The sequence below is a fragment of the Seriola dumerili genome, unplaced genomic scaffold (genome assembly GCF_002260705.1).
Source record: "Seriola dumerili isolate Sdu_G_001 unplaced genomic scaffold, Sdu_1.0 BDQW01000226.1, whole genome shotgun sequence".
Taxonomy (NCBI): Eukaryota; Metazoa; Chordata; class Actinopteri; order Carangiformes; family Carangidae; genus Seriola; species Seriola dumerili.
In genome coordinates, this window is record NW_019174481.1 from 3,568,857 (window position 1) to 3,593,530 (window position 24,674).

General features: G+C 41.1%; 1 protein-coding gene across 2 annotated transcripts; it reads left to right on the top strand.

Moving 5' to 3' along the window:
- Positions 1 to 1,724: 1,724 nt before the first annotated feature.
- On the top strand, positions 1,725 to 23,045 carry LOC111228846 (phosphatidylinositol 3-kinase regulatory subunit gamma-like). 2 transcript variants are annotated; one of them, XM_022754936.1, is made up of 15 exons: positions 1,725 to 2,043; positions 12,927 to 13,019; positions 16,342 to 16,424; positions 16,734 to 16,869; positions 18,194 to 18,392; positions 18,617 to 18,702; positions 18,897 to 18,999; positions 19,233 to 19,331; positions 19,455 to 19,647; positions 19,893 to 20,012; positions 20,590 to 20,732; positions 20,927 to 21,103; positions 21,220 to 21,291; positions 21,434 to 21,604; positions 22,753 to 23,045. In XM_022754936.1, exons 1-15 carry the CDS (start codon positions 1,725 to 1,727, stop codon positions 22,964 to 22,966), a joined length of 2,208 nt encoding a protein of 735 aa, XP_022610657.1. In that variant the 3' UTR covers positions 22,967 to 23,045. The 2 variants fall into 2 exon arrangements, with proteins under 2 accessions (XP_022610657.1, XP_022610656.1); XM_022754935.1 differs by having other exon boundaries at positions 16,342 to 16,416; positions 16,732 to 16,884; positions 18,182 to 18,392; positions 19,455 to 19,635.
- The last annotated feature ends 1,629 nt before the right edge of the window (positions 23,046 to 24,674 follow it).

Genomic DNA, 24,674 nt, shown 5'->3' on the forward strand with positions numbered 1-24,674 from the left:
CTCAGTATATTTTCCATTTTGAATTTTACTCTTGCTGTATATATATTTTTTTTCTCCGCTCAAATCTCAGATGACCAAACAAGATAAATGAATTTTCCATATTTTATTGCGGACATCACAATATAGTGTTTTCAACTGCAGAAATTTTTTGAATCGTCTGTCTGATGGTTCTGATGAATTTGGTTTACTAGAACCATTTACACTGATAAAATTGATCCTTTTGAAACTATTATGTTGCTATTTTACAGTAATAATTGCGCATTTGAGCTTGGCATATTATTGGGCCTTGCGATCATCTGTATCAGAGAATATTCGTTTTGGGTCCATGGGTTGACCTTTTGCTATATATTGACACCATGATGTAATGCACTAGAATGGGTGTTATTTTATTTGCTTCTGAGTGGTGTTTTATGATATTGTGCCGGTCTTTGGATGCTCAGTTGACCGTCCAATTGGTATTCTCATCCGGAATAGACTTGGTACAGTATGATATAGCTATTTTGACAGAATGAAGCCGGAAATATATCTGAGGCATCACAGATCTGCCTTTTTTGTCTCCTAAGGAGAGGAAACTGTTGCAAAAGGTTCTGCATGTTTCAGAAAATTCTGGTTACCCTAAAGCCATGGTGCAGGTCTTAGTTACTTCTGCATGCTCATTCTGCGAATTTCTTCTCAATTTTGCATGAATTTCTTCGAATCCTGTTTATGGTACGTTGTTGTGTAAGTTGAAGGGACATTTATTTCACAGTAAAACTTCTTGTTCCTGTGGAAAGTGTGATGCGTCAGTTAAGGCAATGAGTGTGTGAATGTAGAGTGGAGGGAATGGAGGCTCTCGTCCAGGGACCCAGTCTGCTGTTGGTTATGACGCAGCAGCATCATCCGATCTCTCTGTCCTAACCGAAGACTGCACAAACGCATGGAGCTGCTGCAGTTCGCCATTTTCATGCACCGCTTTAAGCTTTGTTTCACATAGATATGGGCCGCTTCACTTATGGCTATTTATCGAATAGAATCGACCTGTAATCACAATTCATTCTTATTTTTCAGTGTTTGTTTTTATTATCGTTATTTTTCAGACTAATTTCAAATATTTTTTTCCTCTTTTCTCAATTTTTTTTGGGCTTTTTATGTTGTGCAGGTCGGTCATAATCCCTGTCCAGAACATGTGGGACCCTGAGAGAACTGAAGAGGATTAAAGACCATCCCACTCTGCCACTCGTCCTCCAATCAGACCACTTCATTTGACCGTGGAGAGCCAACGACACAGGGCCCTCGACTGGCAAAGACTTTTACCCGGCTGCTCCAATAGCACCCAGCCAGCAGGTTTTCGCTGCTTGAAAGAGCATGTTGCCAACGCTCTCCCTCTGCTCCATCATCTGGCTCAACCGGGGAATCAAGCTGAGGAAAGTGCACCAGGCCACCAACACCGGTCAGGTCTGAAACCGCTGCAGCCACAGACATAACAGCAGCAGAACGCCACCTTACCGACTTTTGAAAATGCTTCTAAGCTTCGGGTGACTCCCCCTCCTCCCCTCATCCCCCCGACCCCCTCCCTCGAGCCACCCATCTAACATCCAACACCAGAATTTAGTGACTCAACAGCCTTTTTCGGTTTCTGAGGAGGATTTCTGTAAAGCCGAAGCCTGTTGTTGCAGTAGCACTCGGGCTGCACCATCTAATCCTCTATTTGGTGGCCATTTTGATTTTGTTGTCTCCCTAACAAAATGGCGGCGGAAGGTTTTCAGTACCGTGCCCTCTACGCATTTACCAAGGACCAGGAAGAGGACCTGGATCTGCAGCCTGGAGACCTCCTGACAGTCAGCAAGGCCTCTCTGCTGTCCATGGAGAACTACCAGGAGGGCTGTGAGGAGCAGCCGGAGCACCTGGGCTGGCTCCTCGGGTATAACGAGCGCACCAAGCAGAGAGGCGACTTCCCTGGGACTTATGTTGAGTACGTGGGCCCCGTCAAGATGGTGCTCCCATCGAGTCAACCCAGGTCCCAGCGGCCACTCCCTGCTGCTCCCAGATCAGAATCGTCTCAAGGTAAGGATGTTTTCACACTGACAATGTCTGTCACGTGGTTTTTCTCAGGTGCGTTGCTGCACAATAGGTCCGTCACTTTCTTATAATTTGTTGCACCATACCATTGTGAATTTGAAGGTGTCCTTACAATATAGTGTAACAATATTATGAATATATGAATTATTATATATAAAAGTTTTCTATGAGGAAACAGCACAGAATTGAATTGACTTCTCATTATTTAAATGAGAAAAATATAATACAACGTGATGTTGTCTGTGAATTTCACTTTACGCAACATCACAATGAGTTATTGAACTCTTCCAGAACGATTACTGTGCATTTTTCAAACAAACTCACACCACTCTCCTTTTTCTACATGCAGTTTGTCGTGTTTATTTTTCCTAATTGTCCTACACCGTTTTTCCAACTCAGTTAATTGTATATATTAAATTTTGTTTATTTGTTTTTAAGGCTCAAGTATGCAGAAAGTATCCAATTAGAAAGCAGTAACATAACAGTCAATCATGTTCAGTCATGCATCCTTTTTTGCTTTGTGTGTGTCCTTATTCTTCTCAGGATATTTTTATAAAGACTTTTTTTTGCAAACAAACTAAAGCAAATTTTCCTTGACATAGCTTTTAACTACAGAACTTCCACTCAACACTACACTTTCCTTTTGTCACTTCTCTTGGTCATTGACTTTCAGTGTGCAGAATGATGTATGTACAGAGTCTGTTTTCACACTCATCTGCTGAAGGGGGGAAAGTTTTTCTGTGCTCACCATAAAGATGTAAAGAGTTTAAGATGTATGTTTACAAGGTGGTTTTGTGACTTGTGACAGTCTTGGTCCAGTATGCAACTTACAAAACTGTTTAAACTTGAGTTGTTCAGAATTTACCACAAACACACAGAGAGGACTTTCCAGTGAAGAGTCATCATCAGCTGTTACATTTTTGAATCGAAAAATATTTACATTTTCAGAGATTCTGGATTTTTTTTTTTTCATGAGGGAGAAAGAGGAAGAAGTCATTGAACTTTTTTGAGGAATAAAAACATTTATATATAAAACATTTCTTCAATCAATGCCCATTGTATGTTAGTTGGAGTAGTCGGTGGGTTTCTGGTCAACCACCTTGGGAGTTTTGATGGGGCTCCCACATTTGGCAGTGACCTTGAGCTGACCCTTTAATCTATACTTAAAACACGTCATAAGCCTCACCTCTTTGGAAGCACAGCTAACCAAACTCTCTGCCGAATAATAAAGGGCTAATCCATCTACTTACTGGACTCTCCTGTACAGGTCTGCCCAGTGATTCTGTCCGTCTGTGTGGCCCTCTTTACATTCGACGTTAACATGTGTCTTTGGCATTCCAAACTGCATCTGGGCTTATCTGCACAAAAATGCCTGCCGCTCCCTCATTGTGATCTCTTATTGACCCCTCTTCTCAACTGTGGGTAAAGGATTGCACAGGCAGGAGGGGTTGCAAGGACTATTTTCAACTCTGCTATGACCAAGACAAGAGATATGAGGGGCGTTTTTGACATTCAAAAGTTAAACTTACTTACCGACATATCGAGAAAGACTAATGTTTTGATAGGTGTGTTTGTATTTAGTGCAAATTGAGAGTTATCCAACAGTTCAGGGAATACAATGTCACGTGTTTTTAATCAGAGATAAGTGTTCTTTCACACCTCTCTTCACTCCCATGACTCTGGGAAAATAGGCCCGTCTGATATTTATTCATAATGGTAAGAGCCTGCTTTCAGCTACAACTGTGTCCAAGTCAAATATAGTCTTGGCATGGATTGGTCGACCTTAGCAAGCTCAACTTCAAGTAAAAACTTTGATTTGTAACCAAAGTTCCTCTGCTCTTCCAAGATTTCCATCATTTTCTCCTAATTTGCATTCCCATGCTTTTGGCTTCAGCTGGAAAAGATGCATAGGGCCAAAATAGATAAATAGAAGTTTTAATATCATTCTACATATGAAACCAGACATTCCTCTTCTGCCAAAAGCTGTATTCTCTTCAATTCCTCCATGCTTTCTTTATGACAGATGGGCTAAGTACCACTCTGAGCACGTAGGCTGTGAACTCTGAATTACCTCTGGTTGAGCCAATTGGCTATTCATCGTGTACAACAAAGTACACTGGGCCTCATTCAGATTCATTTCTCGGTATTTTTCTCTGAAAAGTCCTAAAAAGCCAGTGATATCGTAGCTGCAGCACAAATCTTTCCAGAACTCTTATCAAATGAGATTTGTCCTTGCCAACAGTATAATAAAAACCTGAGAGTGAAAGTGATGTATTGGTGAATAAGGCACAGGCCTTAACCTTCTCCAGCAGAGGCAGGTGAGGAGGAGAACAGTATCCTCGCACTTTGACAGACAGTGAGACAAACCAGTTGGGCAGCTGGCGTTTGTGTCTGTGATTTGGAGAGACAGGGGCAGAAGAACCAAGTGAAACCCTGAGAGAGAGAGAGAGAGACAGAGAGACAGAGAGAGAGAGAGAGAGAGAGAGTGGAGGGGAAAGTGATGTGATAGGTTGGGGGTGCGGGGGTAATTTTACAAATATCATCCTCATTTCCCTGAAGGAACAGAGGCCCTGGTCGTTGTGTGAATAGAGCTATTGTTAGTATGGCCCATTTACTATTCACAGAGATCGTAACATTTGGCATCGAGGGGCAGTACTACGGCCCAGTGGTCAGGAAAGTTGACCGAGTTACAGGTTTGATCCCAGTGTCCATCCTGTAACATAGAGCTGAATGAAATACAAAATTGAACATTAATTTATTTGTCTGAACTGCGGTGTTACAACACACAACTTTTTAGCAGTTTATTTGCTTTTAGAAGGAAAGTGCGAGTAAGGGGAAACGCTGCCGCACTTTGAAACACCTGCACACAAAACAGCATGATATTGGATGAAATGCAGTAAGAAATCTGTAACCTGGTTACTGTAAAACCCACATTTACATGCAGCTGGCTCGTTATCAGATTTCTGCCCAGCCCCAACAACACCAACACTGGAACATCAGAAGTTTATTAGTGATATTTATGTATTCAGATTGACACTGAGAGGCTAACTCTGTAGTGACAGCACAGATTTCTTCCTTACTGTTGTGAATGTAGACGTGCGAATGTTGAAAATTGTGTAGTGAGACTAATTTATTTTATTTTCAGTTTCAGTCAGACTTTTGAAAGTAATTGTGGTTTGTACAGCTACAATTAATAATCCTTTCTTCACTATGCTCTGCTGCTACAGCAACACTCGGTCAGGAGTCTTTGTCATGCAAATGCACATATGTAAAACCCGGTTACGTGTAGACAAAAAAAAAAAAAAAAATCAGGTTTCTTTTGCAGAAAAGTTACCGTTTACCGGGTTTTTCTTAATCCCTTACCCCGGTTAAAGAAACCAGGTTTCTCATTTGCATTTAAGAAATCAGGTTACTGCTGTCAACAACAACCCGGCTACTTAAGTGCATGTAAATGTACCAATGTTTTTTAGCAGTAGCAAGCAAGATCCAAAATGCAGATGCAAATGGCTTTTCTTCTGTCTAACATTGCATAGTAATGGGAGGATTCTGGATCAGCAGGTGATATTTAGTGTAAATATCAATAAAGAACAAGAGCGGCTGCGGTTCTACTGATGTATGCACCTACACTTGAATGTTATGGGTAGATTTCTTTGTGTGTTTTATTGTTGTGTATATAGAAATTAAATGTAAAAAAAAGACACTCTTTATCAACATTAGTCAGCCTTTCTCGTGATTTGTGTTTTTAAGTGTTGTATTGGCCGAGTTTCCACACTTCAAACCAGTTTGTTAGAATCAATTTTGGTGATCTAAAACGTATCATGTTACGAGGTGCATATTGCTTCAGCACAACTAGGAAACAAATTAAAGACACATAACTTTTCTCAACTTGCAGCAGAAATAATTGTACAAACTCAGAGTTTTTTTTTTTTTTTTGTTGCATTCCCTCCTTTCACTCTCTCCTCTCCCTGGCCTCACTTTAACTGCCTGCTGAAGTGAACCATGCCTTGGCATTTTTGCAAACTCCTCCCTTCGTACTCCCTCTCTCTCTCTCTCTCTCTCACACTCTCTCTCACTCCCTCCCTCCTCTCTCCTTCTCTCCCCCTTCTCTCCCATCCTCCCTTCCTTTTTGCAGCCTCTCTCCCTGATTCACATACACGTCTGATACTGTCTCTGGGCAGCTATAAACCATGTTAGCGGGGCCAGTTCTCAGAAAGGAGAGGCCTCCACTCACTCTGCACTCCCCGTGCCTTACCAGGAAAACACTTTCAAAGAACCCATGGAGGGGCTGGGAGAGGGGCTGAAACAGTAGAGAAAGAGAATGGGAAAGATATGGAGAGGTGGAAAGGGAGGGAGTCGAGGGCCACGGTGTAAGCCAAGGCCACCCTATCCAACTGCAAATATAGGAACCAGCTGTATTTGGTTTCTCTTCTGACTGTTGTATTATTCTCCTGGACTTCAGTAAATTTAGCATGTTAGTTTGCAGAGCTATAGAAAATTTTATTTTCTGGAGCATTTCTTTACCGCCAGAGCAGCAAATGAGAACTCATTTAAGCGTGAAGTTGTCTCACTGAAAGATTAATGGCTTTAGCAAACCAGAAACACAGTAAAGTACATTTTGTACAGTTGCTTACTGAAGGCAGGAGTGAAATAAAGTCAAAGCTCCTGTTTGCTTTGACAGAATGATACCACCAAAGCATTTATAATTGACTATGTGGATTTTTTGTCCTAACAATAATGATAACCATGCTAAAGAGGACTAGGAACCAAATCATGCTACAGAAGCAGATCTGTACTTTACTCAGCATTACATTCATGTGTGTGTGGCAGTGATCTGAAAACTGTTCATTTATGTATTCAAGCCCAGGGCTACGCTTGACACAAACTAGTTTGTACAAGGTATTGACCAACCATGTCCAAAGGCAAAAGTGTTTATAGCTGTTCGAAGGTGTATGTGTATGTATGTTCGAAGGTGGTGTTAAAAACCTGTCACAGAGCATGGAGAGACATTACACACATTAAATTACGATAACATTACCTAATCTCTTCAAAGGCATTCATAGCGTTGCACTCGTTTGTGCATACGAAAGGTGACGAAGAAGTTGTGTGAAGAATTAGAAAAGAAAGTTGGTGAGAGAAGTAGCATAGTCAGCCAGTTGCTGGGTGAAGTGGGCATGGATGTTGGCTTGTTGGTTGTCAGGCACAGCAGCCACAACTCTTACCACTTTCAGACGTTGTTCAACAATTTGACTCACTGACTGACTGATAAAGTTACACCATTTGTCAGCCGAATGCCACGTGACTGAGTGATGAAGTTGTACTGTTGGTCGGAGTTCTGGAGTTTTCTCATCTGTTGTTCATTCAACATGAATTGGCATGAATAGTTTCTCGAACATCCTCAGGGGGAGTTTACAGGTGGTTTTGCCAAATTAGCCACTTTGTTACTAGATTTACCAACTTATCAACATGTAGTCTTAATGTGCTGCGTTTCAGTCTCTATTTAAAACTTGTTCTGTGAAAAACATGTAAATGCAAACAGCTTTATTGGAAATTCGGCCGTATTAAAATACTGTATATGTGAGCACAGAGAGTAGCAGAGGAGCAAACAGATAAAGGGGCTGAATACAAATACGACATGACGACGTCATTAATATGCTCATTAGCGTATTGCATCATTTTTTACATCATTTACAGCATTTCCACAACAATTTTCAACTACAACCTCAGTTTTGCACATTGACTTACACAGATAAGGTTTTGATGTAGTCTTGCGACTGTATATGTTTGACTGTAACCTTTAAAATTCTCTAGTCACGTTGCATTAAAAACCTCTCAATCAGCTTGCTATTACATGTTTTATTGCACATTTCTGCATTAATCTCCTCTGAGTTCGCACCTGCAGGCCTATAAAACCAGATCCAGCGTGGTGGGGAGATCACCTGTGTTTGACTTGGTTGCAGGGGCTCACTTGTACACGTGTAGCTTTGAAGCATGTTGTGACAGAGGAGTGGATGGTGTTTCTGGTCATGATGCATTGCCTGTCTGCATAGTTGGGATGCAGTGAAGACATGTAGCAGTGAAACCTGACCAGCAGCATACACACTGTTACACACCATTCGTGAGCCAGACACCAACTGGCCTTGTCACCACTGCACATGAGAAACACATGCTTGGAGTAAACGGCATGGTTCAAAAATGTTTGAGCAAATTCTGTCCTCATTTGTTGATAAAGGTGTTGACTTGCTATACAGCCTTGAATATTTATGTGCTTTGGGAGGCCAGTGAAACCTCAGTAACGCACTTACACGAGGTGATATAATGCAGATAGTAAATAAGAGAACATTTCAGTGGAAATATTCAACTTAGTCTTCTATTGTCCAGTCAAAATTAATTACTCTATTAGTTGTTGGGCATTTGGTGTTTATTCAGCAGTAGTCTTCTTTCTTAATCTTAGAAAGCTTAAAAAAGCATAAATTGATTTCTCAACCGTGCCCTCCTCAAACCACTGAAGAAGAGTCTCTGAGACACGTGAAAACCCTTGATCACGATCACTTTGATTATTGTAAAATAAAAATATTATTTTTTCAATGGTCACTTATAGCTGTGACTTTCCTGGCTTGATTTTTTTTTAAATCCTCAATTGCCAGTATATGATTTATATATCGCAGTGTTGTGTCAAATAACTGAAATCCAAAGTTTTTCCCACATATCAAATGATAATTAGTTGTACAGGTAGCGGTGCTTGAAATGCATACCCTAACTACTGTTCAATAATAAGACATTCACATAAAATCAACACAAATCCGCAGTGTTGCAGTTAAGGTGAGGAAATTCCTGAGGTTTAATTCGACCAGTGAAATCCTGTGAATGAATTCATGCTGTATCTCTGCACTTGGAGAAGCTTCATTTTCTGACACACAGCTCTGAGAGGGAGAATGCAGCAGAGCCAGCTACGTATTACATAAGCATACTGATGCAGAAGATACAGAGCAAATATTTTGCTTTGCATAGCTTTCCTTCATCCAGTCTACTTTTGCCTGTCTGCTGCTTGCCTTGGACTGAGTGAGTGGGTCAGTGTAAACACACAAAGACAGGATCTGCAACATTCATCCGACCTTCACGCTCTCAGCTTCATGTGTGGACAGCAGCACACACAACACGTGACTCTGTAGGTTTTTCTCCGTTTGATCATAATTTACTTGCTGTAATGACTTTATCAAAGCTTCTCTGGAGGAAAATTGAAAACACAGTCATGAGATCTTGTCCGTAAGAATCTCTTACAATGGATGCATGCATCGACTACACTTATAGCCTCAAATGCACCAGGACTCACTGGATAAAATGAGAGTGCAAAACTACACTCTCTTTCATGTTTTTTTTTTCCTCTTTATCTCTTTCTCCCTCTTTATCTCTCTCTGTTTCTCCCATCGGCTACGTCTCAGGACATGTCAAGTCATATGCCTCTTTCTCTCTCTCTCTCTCTCTCTCTCTCTCTCTCTCTCTCTCTCTCTCTCTCTCTCTCTTCCCATATCTTTTCAAAACCCTGAGAAGACTCCAGGGATACAGCTGCTTTTTGCAGGAAAAAGAAAAGACTCCTTTTCACAAAAGTCAGAGTTTGCACTTTTTTTTTCTCTTTTTGAGCAAAGAGAAATATACAGTGAAATAAATGTTTATGTTTTTTTATGTAGGAGTGAGAAAGTTCCTTCCTCTTGGGAAAAAATATGGCAATTCATGTTTTTCTCCCTACTCTCCTCCCAATTAGTTGGAATGTGTTCATTTTTGTGGTTTTATAGCCTGTGCATGTACTTATTTCCCTGTTTCGTGTCATTTCCCTGTTTTATTGCCTGTAGCCTGCCTAAACACAACTGTTCCATGAGGGTTGGCTCTTGCTCTCTTGTACTGAATAATTAATACATTCTGCTTTCTAAAGCAATGGAATTTGCATTTTGCTGCATCTGTATTTATGTCAATCCAGTCTTACTTTGACGGTGCTTATTTTTCCTGACAGCAATTCTATAATTAAATAAAGGCATAGAATTAGCAGTATGGAAACTGAATTGGTCTGTGAAGTTGAAGTAATTTTTCACAGCTGTACATCAAGGAATTTCATGATATGTGAAACAGTTAAGTGTTGATGGTTTGTGTAAACTGTCAGCCAGCGTTGATTGTGTTCTTAAATGCCAAATGCATCATATTTTACCAAACAAGGACCTCCAGTGGCCATGTGGATTCTCTTGTCTGTCAGAAGCAAAAGCAGAAATAGTATGACTTTGTTATAGAGCTGTAAGAAATTGGAGTGGTTGGTTGGTACAGCAAAGCTTGTGACTATGACAAAGCTTTACTCCCTTTGTTGGGTTCTGATCGCCAGTTTCAGATTTGAAAAAGATTCTACCTGATTTCCTGAGCCCCAAAGCTAAGGAACTCTCCTCGCTGCAGTGACAACATAAATAAACATAGCCGGATTCTCATTTTAATGCTGGAGGTTACTCGCCAAAACGCAAAAATGAAACTTTGGTTTCAGCCAGCCTGTCTCTGTCCTCAAACCAAAGATTTGTTAGGTAAAAGAAGCAGCAATCTGTAACATCAAATCCTGCTTCACAGTATTACAAATCACTTTACAGTGTGTTGGTGTCTGAGAAGCCTTAAAACTCGTGGATACATTACTGAAATTGGACTTCTTGTATTGTATTTCATCTTCTCATCAACTCAGCCCCTCGTGTTGTTTTAACAAAGTGCTGGTTTTATGCGTGCACGCCGGCGACGGCCGGGGCCAGAGGCATTATGTTTTTAGGTTATCTGTTCGTACGTCCATAAATCCCATTCTCGTGAACCTGATATCTCAGTAACACCTTGAGGGAATTTCTTCAAATTTGGTACAAATGCTCACTTAGACTCAAGGATGAACTGATTAGGTTTTGGTGGGCAAAGGTCGAAGTCATTGTGACCCAACAAAGCAGGTTTTTGGCCATAACTCATGAATTCATATGCTAATTATAACACAATTTAACCCGAATGTGAAAAATGATTTTAGTGATGACATTTTATATCCAAAAGGTCAAAGGTCAACTTGACTGCGCCATCATGATGTTCTGCAAAAGCACTACTGGCTATTAGTCAAAGCTGTAACTCAGGAACTCCTGCAACTTGGCTGGTTGGCGGAGGCATACAACCGCGAGACAGTAATTCTAGTTGGTCTAAACACCAGGTCAGAGAGGAGACACAAGAAACTACCATCAGTCAACGTTAGTTTCTTTTAACCATGAGCACAATCTGTCCCTAAGTAGTTTTTATGCCTGAACTAAAGTAAACCTTAACCACAGTGGTGGCAGATGGGAAAACAGGCATATAAAGGTTTTGTTATCCACTATCAACTATGTCGTCCTGCCGATAGGGGAGCCAGATCAGAAAATGCTCATGAGTTGTTTCGGAGGGCAATAACAAATGACGTATTTTAATGTTTCGTTTGTAAAAGCTGTACAGCACAATTAAGAGAGAGAGATACTGCGAGGAGAGGGGGGGGGTCTTCTAGCCACAATGGCCAACAGGGATAAGGAAGAGGCAGAGGTCTGTTTGTGTGCTCGCTAGAGAGCTGGAGACCCTGCCAGGCAAAGTTTCCATGTTAAACTGGCAGGCATGGAGACCGAGAGAGAGAGAGAGGGAGAGAGAGAGGGAGAGGAAAAACAGAGATAGATCGCATAATAAACTAGTAAATGAGACCAAAAGGGAGGAAAAGAAAGAAGGAGCAAGAGAGAAAGTCCAGCAAGAGCAAGAATGCAATAGAGCAAAAGAAAGAGAGAGCGAGGGAGTGAGGGAGTGAGGGCCAGAGACAGAACAAGAACCAGGGGGGTGGGGGGACGGAATGTGCTGACGCGGCGTTTCTTGTTTGAACTCCCCAAATTAATAATCAGCAGCGGTTTAGCCGAGCTGTGCCAGGAACAGGAGCCTACTGCCAAGCCCCAGCCAGGCCAGGCCCTCCCTGCTCCCAGTGTTACCCCCACCCCTCACCCCCTACCTCCCCCTACTCAACCCCCAGCTCACAGCCCTGCTCGGGGGCCGAATAGGAGGCGCTGCCTGTCTGCCTGTCCTGGTCGGGCCGGGCCTGGCACACTGCCACAGGGCTTTTGCTTGTTCAGGAGTTTTGATTAAATCCTTTATTGTGCTCCACTCACGCAAAGAGCTAAGGCGAAACACCGAGCAGGATGGAACGGAGGGGAGGAGAGAAAGCGAGAGGGGAGAAAAGAAAAGGGAAAAAGAGAGAGAGAGGGAGGGGAGGGAGGGAGGGAGGGAGGGAAATGGGATCTGTCTCTTTTTTCCCTCTTGCTTTCTCCTTTTCTCTTTCTTTCGGACTGAAAAGATGTTTGATTTAGTCTATGGGGAGTTGTAAAGTAGATAAAGTTTTTTGCTCGCCATCAGCAGTCTGGATTTTTGTGGCCTTTTTATTTTCACTCGTCTGAATAAAGACCATTTTCAATCTTTTGTACAGTTACTATATTGTTCTGGTTTTATTATCATTTGTCTCATCAGCTAGACTTCCAGACTACAAACCAGCACAGTGACAGGCCTCAAATTGTCTCTGTATGAATTCATCTTAGGAGAGTTTGGATAACAATACTCTGCAAACAAACGCAACACAGAATACTAAATCCTCCAGTGCTTTTTTTACACAACAAGTGTGCTTTTTTCGAAATGGATACTGAACTCCACCTTATCATGTTTTATAGTTTTCTTGTATATGTACTCACAACATTATACACGCTCTATATCTCCAACTGCTCCTAGTTAACTGGACCCTTGTGAGTGCTGCAGCCCCCCCGTGGTCTTTCGGAGGCTTTGTGCCAGAAGTGTAACAGTGATTTGTGTTGTTGTTTCAGCTGTTTCTGTGCTGGACCTGAGCGAGCAGTTCACACCACCAGAGACGGCTCCCCCAGCTCTCGTCAACCTGATCCAAGCCATAGAGAGGAGAGGTATATCCATGTCAACCAGCCATCGTATTTGTCTGTCTCGCTGACTCTGTCCGCCTCCCCGTCTTTCCGTCTATGTGTGACTGTCTCCCTCCCGCCATCTGCCCCTTGCTCTCATGCCAGCATTTGCACAAGTGTAGACATATGGACATGTGAATGCAGTCAGGCAGTCACACAGATGTAGAAGAGTACACACAAGTTCATGCACACTCTTTGGACCTCCTCAGTTGGTTAGGGACTTGATAAAGGTTTTCTACACTTAAGTTTACTGTGGTTTTGAGCAGGGCTCGACATTAAAGCTTGTCCGGGACAAGTGGACTTTTTGTAGGGCAAGTGAAAGAGAAATTTACTTGTCCCACCAGACAAGTTAAAAGGCATAAACAAACAAAAAAAATACAGTGTTTCTTCATTATCTCCTTTCCTTTTGTAAGGGAAACTGTCTTATGCTAAAGGAGATAAGCTAGGAAGCATTGAAGCTCCTTTCCGCAGCATTTAAAGAATTCATCCAGCTCTTATCATGGCTGCCACCTCGATACTTTTACAGCTTAGATACTTAGACTTTTCAACTGCAGCTCTCATCTTTTCAGAGAGAGTGGGCCGGGTCAGGGGCCGTCGACACCGCTGGTGTGTACAACCAGCTGAGATGAGATATCTGATAAACAATAAGGTTTATTCAGAAAGGATCCAGACCCCTTGTTTTCACTCACGTTTTGTTATGTTGCAGCCCAATGCTAAAATTGTTTCAGTTCATTTTTTTCCCTCATCAATCTACACTCAATACCAATACCAGTTCCTTTGCCAGGAGTCTTCCTAGAGCTGGCTGCCTGAACAAACTCAGCAATCGGGGGAGAAGGGCCGATACTAGTTCCTTTGACCATGGTCCGGTTATTTGAACGTGTGCATATTAAACCTGCAGGGTGGAACCTCTGTCTCCAGGCAGTGAGAGTAATTGAGATAGAGGTAGAGTAAATACTACATAACCTAGTTCAAATATTTTACAAATGCCAGCCTGTGCAAAAGCAGTAAGGTGATATCCAGTCCCATCCTTTCTCAGTCCCTTCTCTACTTTCTCCACTCTCCAACGAGGAAAAGCCGCACCAGTGGCACTAATGGTGTTGGTCTTCACCAAGTTTCTTTTTTATCTGGCGCATCAGAAACTTTTCTTGGATGCTTCTTAGGTTTTTCTTTCCACCTATTCGCTGTAGCCTCCTCCGCTCCTTCTGACATAGTGTTCTGTTGTTTATATGCACATTGTAATCATATCTAGAGGCACCCAGACGGACAGCTGCACGTTGTTTCCCGGACTTTTAATGTGTTCCCCGAGTAACCCAGTACAACATGCTGAAGGTTCCTAACCCACGTGTTTCATCTAGGAACCTTCAGCATGTTGTACTGAGTTGCAAGGGGGACATATAAAAAAAACATCCAAGTAATAATGCAGCGGTGTGTCCAGTGCTTAATCGAGCCTCCAGATGTGTTTACAATGAACACATAGACACCAGAACACCCTCTTCACTCTCTGGCAAACTCACAGGTTAATGTAAAACGCATCACTACCGGTTGACAGTGGAAAGTCGCCACAGACGGGAGATTTAAACTCTGGTGTACAGAGAGATTTACCTACTGCTGATAGACTTTAACAGTATTGTGTGAACTTCTTTGGCAATGGCTTGAATATAATGGACGTTCATTTATGTTTAAAAGTCACACTCACCAGCTTTAACCCTTAGAGCCTGATTGATGCAGTTTGAACATTCAGGTTGAAACATGCACATGTGAAGAAGCAGTCCGCTAGAACTGAAACTAAACCATTTGGTTAGTGCTGGGATTCGATATTATTTTATCAAATCTGAATCCAGTATGCTGTTTCTTTGGGATTGGATGTGGTTAAATAGATCCAAGTTGAGTCAGAGCAGTTTTCATTGGCCTCACTGAGAGTCCTGCACAGTGGGTTTCATTCACACTATGTTATTAACAAATAGCGCTCAGTGGGTTTCCATTCACACTTTTTCTTCTTTTTTTCTGTCTTTCTTTTTACTTTCTGCCTGTGTTTGTCTCTCACACACACACATAGAGTATATGTAGGCCTTCAGCTAACAATTATTCATGTGATTTATTAATCTTCAGTTTATATTTTCAATTAATCAATTAATAGTTTAATATAAAAATGTCAAAAATTGTGGAAAAAAACCTCAATTTGGCAATATACCAGCATTGACAATAACCGTGATATTTATTTCTTTTCACTATTCATTAAATTCTTTTTGAGGCTTTTATGCAGTTATGATTACACACACACTCTCTCTCTCCCCCTCCCTCCCTCCGCCTCCCTACTGATGAACTACATGCAGATACTCTGATCATCCCTCTCATCCTTCTGTCTGACTTGTCTTCAGAAAGCCACCAAAATTCTTTCTAGTAAATATTTAGATATTGCTATCTACTAGAAGGGCGGCAGGAGGTCTTTCTCTGAATGTAAATACTATATGTAGCAGTAATATTAAATTATTTCCCCATGTTGCATGCGCACACACTCTGACTATATGGTTTGGTTTTCACAACTACCTGAGAGACTGGCTTGTCTCAAGGAACTGCCTCCTAGATGCAAGCTGTCTAGACCCAGTGTTTCTAAAGGTTTGTTTTATTTCAAGCCTGTGAAATGAGTAATGTAGTCATTCAGAGTTAAATGTTTTCCTCGCGGACATTTTCACAGGATGTGTGAAGTCGTTCCCTTTTTTTCAGGGAACAATCAGCTGAAAAGAATCTCGTGATGCAGGTTTCAGTGTAGAGTTAAAATTTTCTGTGCTGTGTCTGGCACAGAGCAGAGTCACTAAATGAATCACACATTTTCCACAAAAAAATAGGACAAACAAAAATGAAACACTTAACACAGGAACATTGGTTGGCTCTGCTCTTGTAAATATTGCTTGTACAAAAACATTTGAAGGATCAACTCTTCCCTAGTTGATTGATTTCCTTCTCTCTGTTCTTGGATGTGAGACTGGAATGAAAACAGCACGGAGCTGACATGTGCCGAGAGTTTTCAATTTATGTCTTATTTTATCTTTAGTGCTTTGTCATGTACAAGTTGTTACTCGCAAACTGACATTGTCCAGCTGCTAATAAAATGTCTGTGTTGCGTGTTCACCATTACTCTTGTATTACTTTGTCATAAAGTCATCCCCTTCATTAGAGTGAGCTACTGGCTGCAGTGTGGGGCTCACATGTGCATTTCATTTTATGAATATTTGTTACTTTGAATTCCTCTTGTTGCCCTTCAGGTTTCTACTTTCCTTAACTCAACTGCTTTTTCTGTCTTTCTCAGGTCTTGACTTCAAGACATTGTACAGGACAGCTAGCTCCGTGGGTTCAGACAGCCCAGTCAACAGCCTTAACTCTGGTGAGTTAGTTTTAATCCTAAATTGGATTTTTCAGAACGTTTCATTGACACGTTCGGATTGACACTTGCAGCATGTATGTTGCTTTTCACCTGCGCCTTCATATTTATAATGTTAAAGTATTTATATCAAGGAAATTGGTAGTTCAGCCAGTCGTCTACTGTTGGCCATCAAGTAGTTCAATGGTACATCTCACCTGCCTGTTAAAAAATGTAGCCCATTCGCTTTCCCTGCCCAGACCTGCTCAGATACCCTAATCTGTACTCATGACCCTCAGGTTGCCTCTAAATGCCTTTGCATATGTCTTTGTGGTCCAGAGAGTGACATGGGTCAGAAAGACGTGGGTTACCTCTCCGAGTGTGTCCTGCACTACCTGAGGGACCTCCCGTCACCTGTCATCCCCGCCTGTGTCTACCCTCACCTTCAAACTGCTGTCACACTGCAGCAGCAAGTCCTACAACAATCAGCAGGTGGGCCTCATGCTTAAAGCTGACACTTGAATCATGTCTTATGTATCTCCTTACTGAAATGGCTCATTAATGGACCATTAGCAGAGGTTTTAGCTGATACAAATCACAGATTCTACTCATTCCTGCCGACCATTTTCCCAAGCATACCATTACGCCATACCATATTTTTTACAATAACTTTCAACTTGCTTCAAATAGCGACATTTTGCCATCTTTCTTTCTTTTATTTTTTTCAATTGTGGCTCAGGAGACAGAGTGGGTCGTCAAAAGTAAGACGGACCACATGTACATGTTCTCTGTGATAGATTATCTGTCTCAAGTGAGATTCAAGTCTGTGCAAGTGGACGTCTTACACTCCTAACTGGAACCAGTGGCTTCCTGGAAAATAGGAAAAAATGCATTTTTCAGCCTAAAAACCCCGGTATGCTTTGTAAAATGGTCCACAGTAATGAGAAGCACACATAATTTGTAGATAATGGGCTTAAATATGCAAAAAGCCACTGGTATGTTCCTTTAAAAGACCAACTAAAGATTTATTGTTATAAATCATTCAGATTTCCTGACTACTTTAGATCCTGTATTAACATAATAATTCTAGACAGTTCTTGAATAAAGTTGATCTGTTTTGAAACAGAGGAAATAATCTCATCCTGTTTTATATTTAATTAAATATTTTTTTTGTTGTTGTTTTCAGAAAATATTTTTTGGACTTGGACTTGGAAAAACTGACTTGTTAAGATGGGGGTATTGTGCAGTGTAATAGAAAAGCATGAGCCCAAAATTGAGCGGTTTGCTGCTGATGCTGTGTTAGTTAACAGAAAGGCACCTTTCATTGCTTCGATGACTGTAATTCAAGTAAAAGAACTGCACGAGGCCTAAACTGAGTCTTGTATACTGGTGATCGAGGTCACTCGCATGTCAGCGTTGAGAGAATAGAGTTAAGTGTCGAGAGAGGATGAGCTCACTGAGGCATGTTAGAAATGCTTCAGCTGATTCTCCTTTACACAAAGCATACCATGACTCATTTCAGATATATACTAGAACTATTTACAGAAACATCCACTGTCCATGCATTGTCATTATCTGAAAAATTCCAAACTATAGATTATTTTAAGGATCTAAGTATGAGTCAGTTAAATACCTAATCTTTTTTTTCTTTAACAGCTTCATTCCTCAGGCACTCTGAGGAATGATCTGATATGGTTGTATAATTGAAGTGTATATATAATTGTTGAGCTTGTCACAATAGTTTTAAGTATAGGTCTTCTCTTCATATTTATTTGAATCACTCTTCCAGATGGTGCGGTCGCTGGTAGCCATGACAGAGAGGTGAGCCAGGTCCTTGAGAGCTCCACCACCGTCCCTCTCCATCACCGTCTCACCTTGCAGTACCTCCTCACACACCTGACCAAGGTCACCCAGGTGCAGGCCAGCAATGGCCTGGACACACACACGCTGGGAAAGATCTTCGGACCGCTGCTCATACGGACGGGCGCCTCTACTCCTTGGTAAATGATTTTGTCCTTTTTATACAGTAAAGAAAAGTTTACTTCCAGTAAAGAAAGTGTGTGAATTTTGGAGTCATTATCAAGGACTGGGCATCGTGGATTTGTCAGTTCTATGAGACGTTAGACTTGTAGTGAATCTAATTTGAATCTATTGAATATGCCATTGTTATACTGAACTATTGCTGTTGATTGATTGATTGATTGATTGATTGATTGATTTGCAGGTTGTCAGTGGATGAGAAGTTCCCTGCCCTTGTGGTGGAGAGGCTGTTGATAGAGAGAATTACAGAGCAAGACCTCACTCCTCCAGGTTTGTTTTATTATTATTATTATGACTGCACAGAACGATGTTTATATTACTTTACAGCACAAACACATTTTTACGGACAACTTTATATTTGTAGGTACTTTTTTCAGTTTCCAGTGGGTTTATAAGTTCAGTGACTCAGTGGCTTTTAACACAGATTTTTGTTTGTCTATGTGTGTGTCTGTGTCTTTTTGCAGTTCTTCCAGCAAAGCCAGTCAAGTCAAAAATGGCACCATCAGCCATGACAGACACAAGCAGCCTGCTTAACGATGCTGAGTGGTACTGGGGCGAAATCTCCAGGTAAAATATTAACAGTAAAGTCTAAAGTGTTTTTAGGGGAAATTTGATCACCGTTAATATTAGGTCTCCATCTATTTAAAGTATTCTGTGTTGTATTTTAGTCACCAATTACCACGTGCATACGCATCAATTTGCTAAATTTGTGATTGTGGAAATGATGTTATTATTTTGCAGTTAAATTACAGCTGATCACAGTAATCGTTAATGAAGTAAAAATGTTGCTGAATTTGCAGAGAGGAAGTGAATGAGAAGCTGCGAGACACTCCAGACGGCACCTTCCTGGTCCGAGATGCCTCAAGTAAACTGGAGGGCGAATACACTCTCACCCTCAGGTAAAGCACCACTTGTGGTTTAAAGTTTCTTTTTGAACATCAGCAGTGCTGACATACCATCTCTAGTCTGTGCACAGCTAAAAGTGTTTTTTCTTCTCATTTGGCTCCTGTCTCCCCCTGCAGGAAAGGGGGGAACAACAAGCTCATAAAGATTTACCACAGAGACGGGAGGTACGGCTTCTCAGAGCCTCTTACCTTCTTGTCAGTAGTGGAGCTCATCAATCACTACCGCCACGAGTCCCTGGCCCAGTACAACGCCAAGCTGGACACCAAGCTTCTGTACCCCATCTCCAAATACCAACAGGTTGGTGATGCTGCAGATTATGGAGCAGTTTGTTGTTTTTGTAGTGAGTCTTCAAATTCACTTCACAAACTTTGTATAATCTAATTGAATTACAAGCAAACTCCTTCTGCAAGCCTCCTTTGATTTAGAAAATGCTTGGCAATGTTGATCTCATTCCTTTTATGAACAACAATGAGTACGGCCTGCTTGAATTGTGTTTCATTGTTTCATCTGTCAAATTGGTGACATCACTTTCCGCTGCTTTTTGCCGTTCTCAGCTGGTGAAGGAGAACAGTATAGAGGAGGTGGGAGAGCAGCTGAAGGTCTACCATGAGCAGTACCAGGAGAAGAGCCGCGAGTACGACTCTCTGTACGAGGAATACACGCGCACTTCACAGGTATCAGTTCAACACATATGGACACAGAAACACACACACACACACACACATACGCAAGCACACAGTATTATGAATCATACTTGATGTAAACTGAAGTTACATTAACATGGATACATCTTAAATACACATACAGTTTATCCTGAAGATAAAAATGAAACAGTAATTATTCCATATGAGAAACCTGGTTGTAGCCAGAATAGAATATAAATAAACTGGAGCCATATGACAATGCATGTTAAACATTTTCTTATTAAAATAAGTTTAAAAAAATTCATGAAAAATATGAGTATAAAAGAGTGAATGTGTGCACGACACCAGATCACAAGGATACAATTTGTATGGAACCATGTACAATAAGAGAGCACATAAAAAACAGAATATATCTTGAATTTAATAAGAGAAAAACTCAAAATGTTGATGTATGCAGTATAAAGTATGACACAAATGAATGAAGTGCAGAGCTGTGTAGATAACATAAGCATGAAAAAGAGGTGATAAATGGGATTCAGCAGCCCCAGACTTAATGAAATATAAAATGGACAGTCACAGTTTGTCTCCCTGTCCCTTTATTCCACAGGAGCTGCAGATGAAGCGCACAGCTATTGAGGCCTTCAACGAGACCATTAAGATCTTTGAGGAGCAGTGTGAGACTCAGGAGCGCTACAGCAGAGAGTCATTGGAGCGTTTCCAACGCGAAGGCAATGAAAAGGAGATTCAAAAGTATGTTTGTGTTTGTGTGCATGGGATTCGATAATTCAGCTGCAAAACCAAGGCAGACAGATGCAACAAATAAATGCATTTTGTTTTAGTGAGCCGTAAACCTGAACCAAGCTGCTGAATTAGAGTCGTATTTTGTTTCTTTATTCAGCATTTGAAGAACACGTTCATAGAGATTATCATTCTCTCAAAATCAGGATCCAGAGCAACTCGGAGCGTTTGAAGTCTCGTGTGAAGGAGATCCACGACAGCAAGCGTAAACTGGAGCAGGACCTGAGACAGCAGGTGTCCGACAACAGAGAGATCGACAAGAAGATGAACAGCCTCAAGCCGGATCTCATGCAGCTCCGCAAGATCAGAGACCAGTATTTGATGTAAGAAGGAGAAATTAAACATTTACTCCATGCCTAAAATACATCCTCACACAAACTGTAACAAAAGTGTCAAAACTGTCAGTCAGCACTGAATCTGTGATGTTCTGGCTTTGCAGATGGCTGACACAGAAGGGGACAAGGCAGAAGAAGATCAATGAATGGCTGGGCATAAAGAATGACGCTGATGAGTAAGTGTTTGAAATGAGGCTCAGCAACTTGTTTTGTGATGTCGTATCTCCACCTGTAATTTTGAGAGTGGTTGGAGCTCAGTGTTTTGTTCACGGTGTGACACGTGCTTCAGTGTTTTCTGCATCATTTCTGCCTTTCCAGCTCCTACTCGCTGGAGGAAGACGAGGGCTCACCCCACCATGATGAGTGTACCTGGTATGTGGGTGACATCAAACGCACCCAGGCTGAGGAAATGCTGAGAGGCAAATGTGACGGAACCTTCCTCATCCGTGAGAGCCAGTCACAGAAGGGCTCCTACGCCTGTTCTGTAGTGTAAGTTTGTGTTTATGCTTTTTTAAACGGGACACAAATCCACTCAAAGAGAGATGTATTTTACATTTTGAAATATGGCAATCTATTTCTTTATTCGCATTGACAACTGCCCAAAAGTAGAAAATATGACTTTGACAGCATTTTAACTACTGCTGAACAATTAAATAAAATATATAATCGAACTCCCAATCTGACCAAGTGCAATATCCAAATTGCAGGAGCTGTAATCTTTTCGACAAAGGTAAAATGCGTCACGACATCGCTGTGCATTGTTAGCACCATAAGCAGTGACACCCCAGCCTACTGACCATATTCTCCAGACATAAAGGAACATGCTTGTTTGGTACAACAAAAATCACATCATCATTTTTATATTTTTTTGCAAAAACCATTCCAACTGAAATCACATATTACAATATCTGCCAAAATAATAGCAATATGATTTTTCTTGCATATCGTGCAACACTAATTTTAACCCTCTGAACACTGAAACAATAAATGCTGGAGGTTAGGTTTTCGTGGCAGTTCTTAAAGGAATAATTTGACATTTTGACAACTACACCTACTTGCTTTCTGGTGGAGCGCTAGATGAGAAGATGGATACCAGTCAATACTGTATGTCTATATGGTAAATGCAAGGCTACAGCCAAAAGCAGGGGAAGTAGCTGGCTCTGTCAGACAGTAAATTCACCTAGCAGCAACTGTTAAGCTCTCCAACATGTAATACCTTGTTTGTTTAATCTGTACAAATGCAGAAGTCCAAGAACAACAACTCACCGTTACACAGGAGGGTTGTGTGCAGGACTTTGTACCTTTGTACCACTAACTATATTTCCTCTAAAGCCGTCTCATTAAACAAGGATGCAGAAAAACATATTACATTATACGATACATTTTTATAATGGGGCACTACTCAAGTTTACATGATTACTAAAGTTCTTACATGAATTCTCTCACAGTTACTGTCACTAATTCACTTCCCAAACAAAGCCCAAATCACACCAAACCAAAAGTTCTCTCTCATTGGTGCTTTGAAAACACTGGGAAATGTAGGAAATTAAATAGTAGTAGATACATAAAATAAGTAATTTATATATTGACAACATTTTCCTTTTATGACAATAAAGAGCTTCTGTCCTTCTTTCCAGTGTGGAGGGTGACACCAAGCACTGTGTCATCTACAAGACGGTCACAGGTTATGGATTCGCTGAGCCCTACAATCTGTACTCGTCCCTCAAAGACCTGGTGCTCCACTACAAAAACGTCTCCTTGGTCCAACACAACGACCAGCTGAATGTAAATCTGGCCTACCCAGTCCTGGCCCGCTCTCAGAACCAGAACCAGAACCAGCACCCGAGATGAATTATCCGCCAGCAGTGTAGGACGCCAACCAGGGTGGGGAAACAAAATTTTCACTCAAACGCATCGGGGAAAAAGTAAATGTCCGAACAATGCTTGTTCATGTGTTTAAAGTGATGGGTAAGATAAACTCAACAGCCACAATTTAAAATTCATACTTTTTTTTGGCTGGAGGCTGGTGCTGATTTCCCACACTGACCCCAGTCCAGCAAAGAGCACTCCTTGCTAACAGCATGGCTTCAACATAAGCACACTGCTAGCACTAACTAAACACTGTACAGTTAGCGTGGCTGACACAGCGAGTTTTATCTTGAGGAGAAAGTCGCATCAGCCAGCCATGACTGTACAGTGTCAGTTATGACAAAAAGTGTGAGACATTTACAAGAAAATACCTTTGATACAGAGAAAAAAAAAAAAAACAGCCAAACTTGTTAAAGGAAGACAAAATAAGCACACAAAAAATATTGTTTTCAAGATTGTGAAGAGGAGAGACCAGATGGGATGATGGGAAATTTTACAGGGGGCACTTTTGCTTTTTTTTTTTTTTTTTTTTTTTATTATTGCCTTGAACACATGATGACTCTCCTTAGACAAAGGCCCGATCTGTCATCCCCAGACTGCCTGCAAACTCTCCGTAGACAAAAGCCTGAGCTGTCATCCACTAAAAGGACTGGCTTGGCTAAACCAGGCTGCTCGCTTCACACCTAAAGGCGGCTGAGAAACCATGGACCTGGGGGGTGTAGTCACTGGACCCTGAGGGGGAGGGGGTAGGGAGGGGGATTTCTGGGGTTGATGTTTTTAGGGGTTTTAAAAAGATCAATTCAATTTAAAGCTTGCTCAAGTGCCATAGTAATAGCTTTGAATGACCATAAGCCTGTGTCACTATAACAAGGGGGCACGTCGAGGTTGGAAGAAAGAAGAGAAGGAAGGAGGGAGTGAACAACATTGACTGTGCTACAGCTTTAAAAAAAAAAAAAAAAAATACACACATATAGGTATATTTTTTATGAAATGATCTTTATTTCCAACTGCTTTGGCTTGTTGCTCTCTCTCAGTGGGCCTCATTCTGAATTGACGAGGTACAACATCCAGTAAATACTGTATTACAGGATAGAAATGCATGGTACATATTTGGTACATTGTGAATACAGAAATACTTTTTAATCACAATACACTAGATGGAAAGGTACATTGATGAATGCAGTTCCACATGATCCAGGTTTCCTTCTAAATGGAAAGACTCCTGCATCAAACGTCTCTTTGTTTCAAACTTCTTCCTTCTTTTTTCATCCTCTTTAATACTGTAGCACCTGTAGCCATTGACTTAAGGCATAACTGTTAGTGCTCCTCTCATGTGTCTTGTTTCTATATGCTAAAGACACTCACAGAGCATCAATCTATGTGATTATTGTATCTTCGGTACTGTATTTGCTTTGTCTCTAGTTAGATTAGACTGATTTAGCAGTACAATGTCCTTGCAAATGTTTATTGTTGTTGTTTTGTTTTTTTTGTTGTTTTTTTTTTATGCAGATTTACTCACGGTATTTCCTTCCCCCTTGCGCTTGACTGTTCATTTCAACACAAGCTTGACTCACAGAGCTGTAAAACATTGATGTACAAAAAAAAAAAAAGAAAGCAGTAATATAACTCATGTACAGTATATTTCAGACACACATGCAGTCAGTGTATGTGACTTTATACAGTTTAATCG

Excerpts from the sequence above, each read along its gene's own strand:
- LOC111228846 (XM_022754935.1), top strand. The coding sequence starts at position 1,725 with ATGGCGGCGGAAGGTTTTCAGTACCGTGCCCTCTACGCATTTACCAAG. Across the intron at positions 16,417-16,731 it reads AGTCAACAGCCTTAACTCTG|AGAGTGACATGGGTCAGAAA; the intron begins GTGAGTTAGTTT and ends TTTGTGGTCCAG. Across the intron at positions 19,332-19,454 it reads GAATACACTCTCACCCTCAG|GAAAGGGGGGAACAACAAGC; the intron begins GTAAAGCACCAC and ends CTCCCCCTGCAG.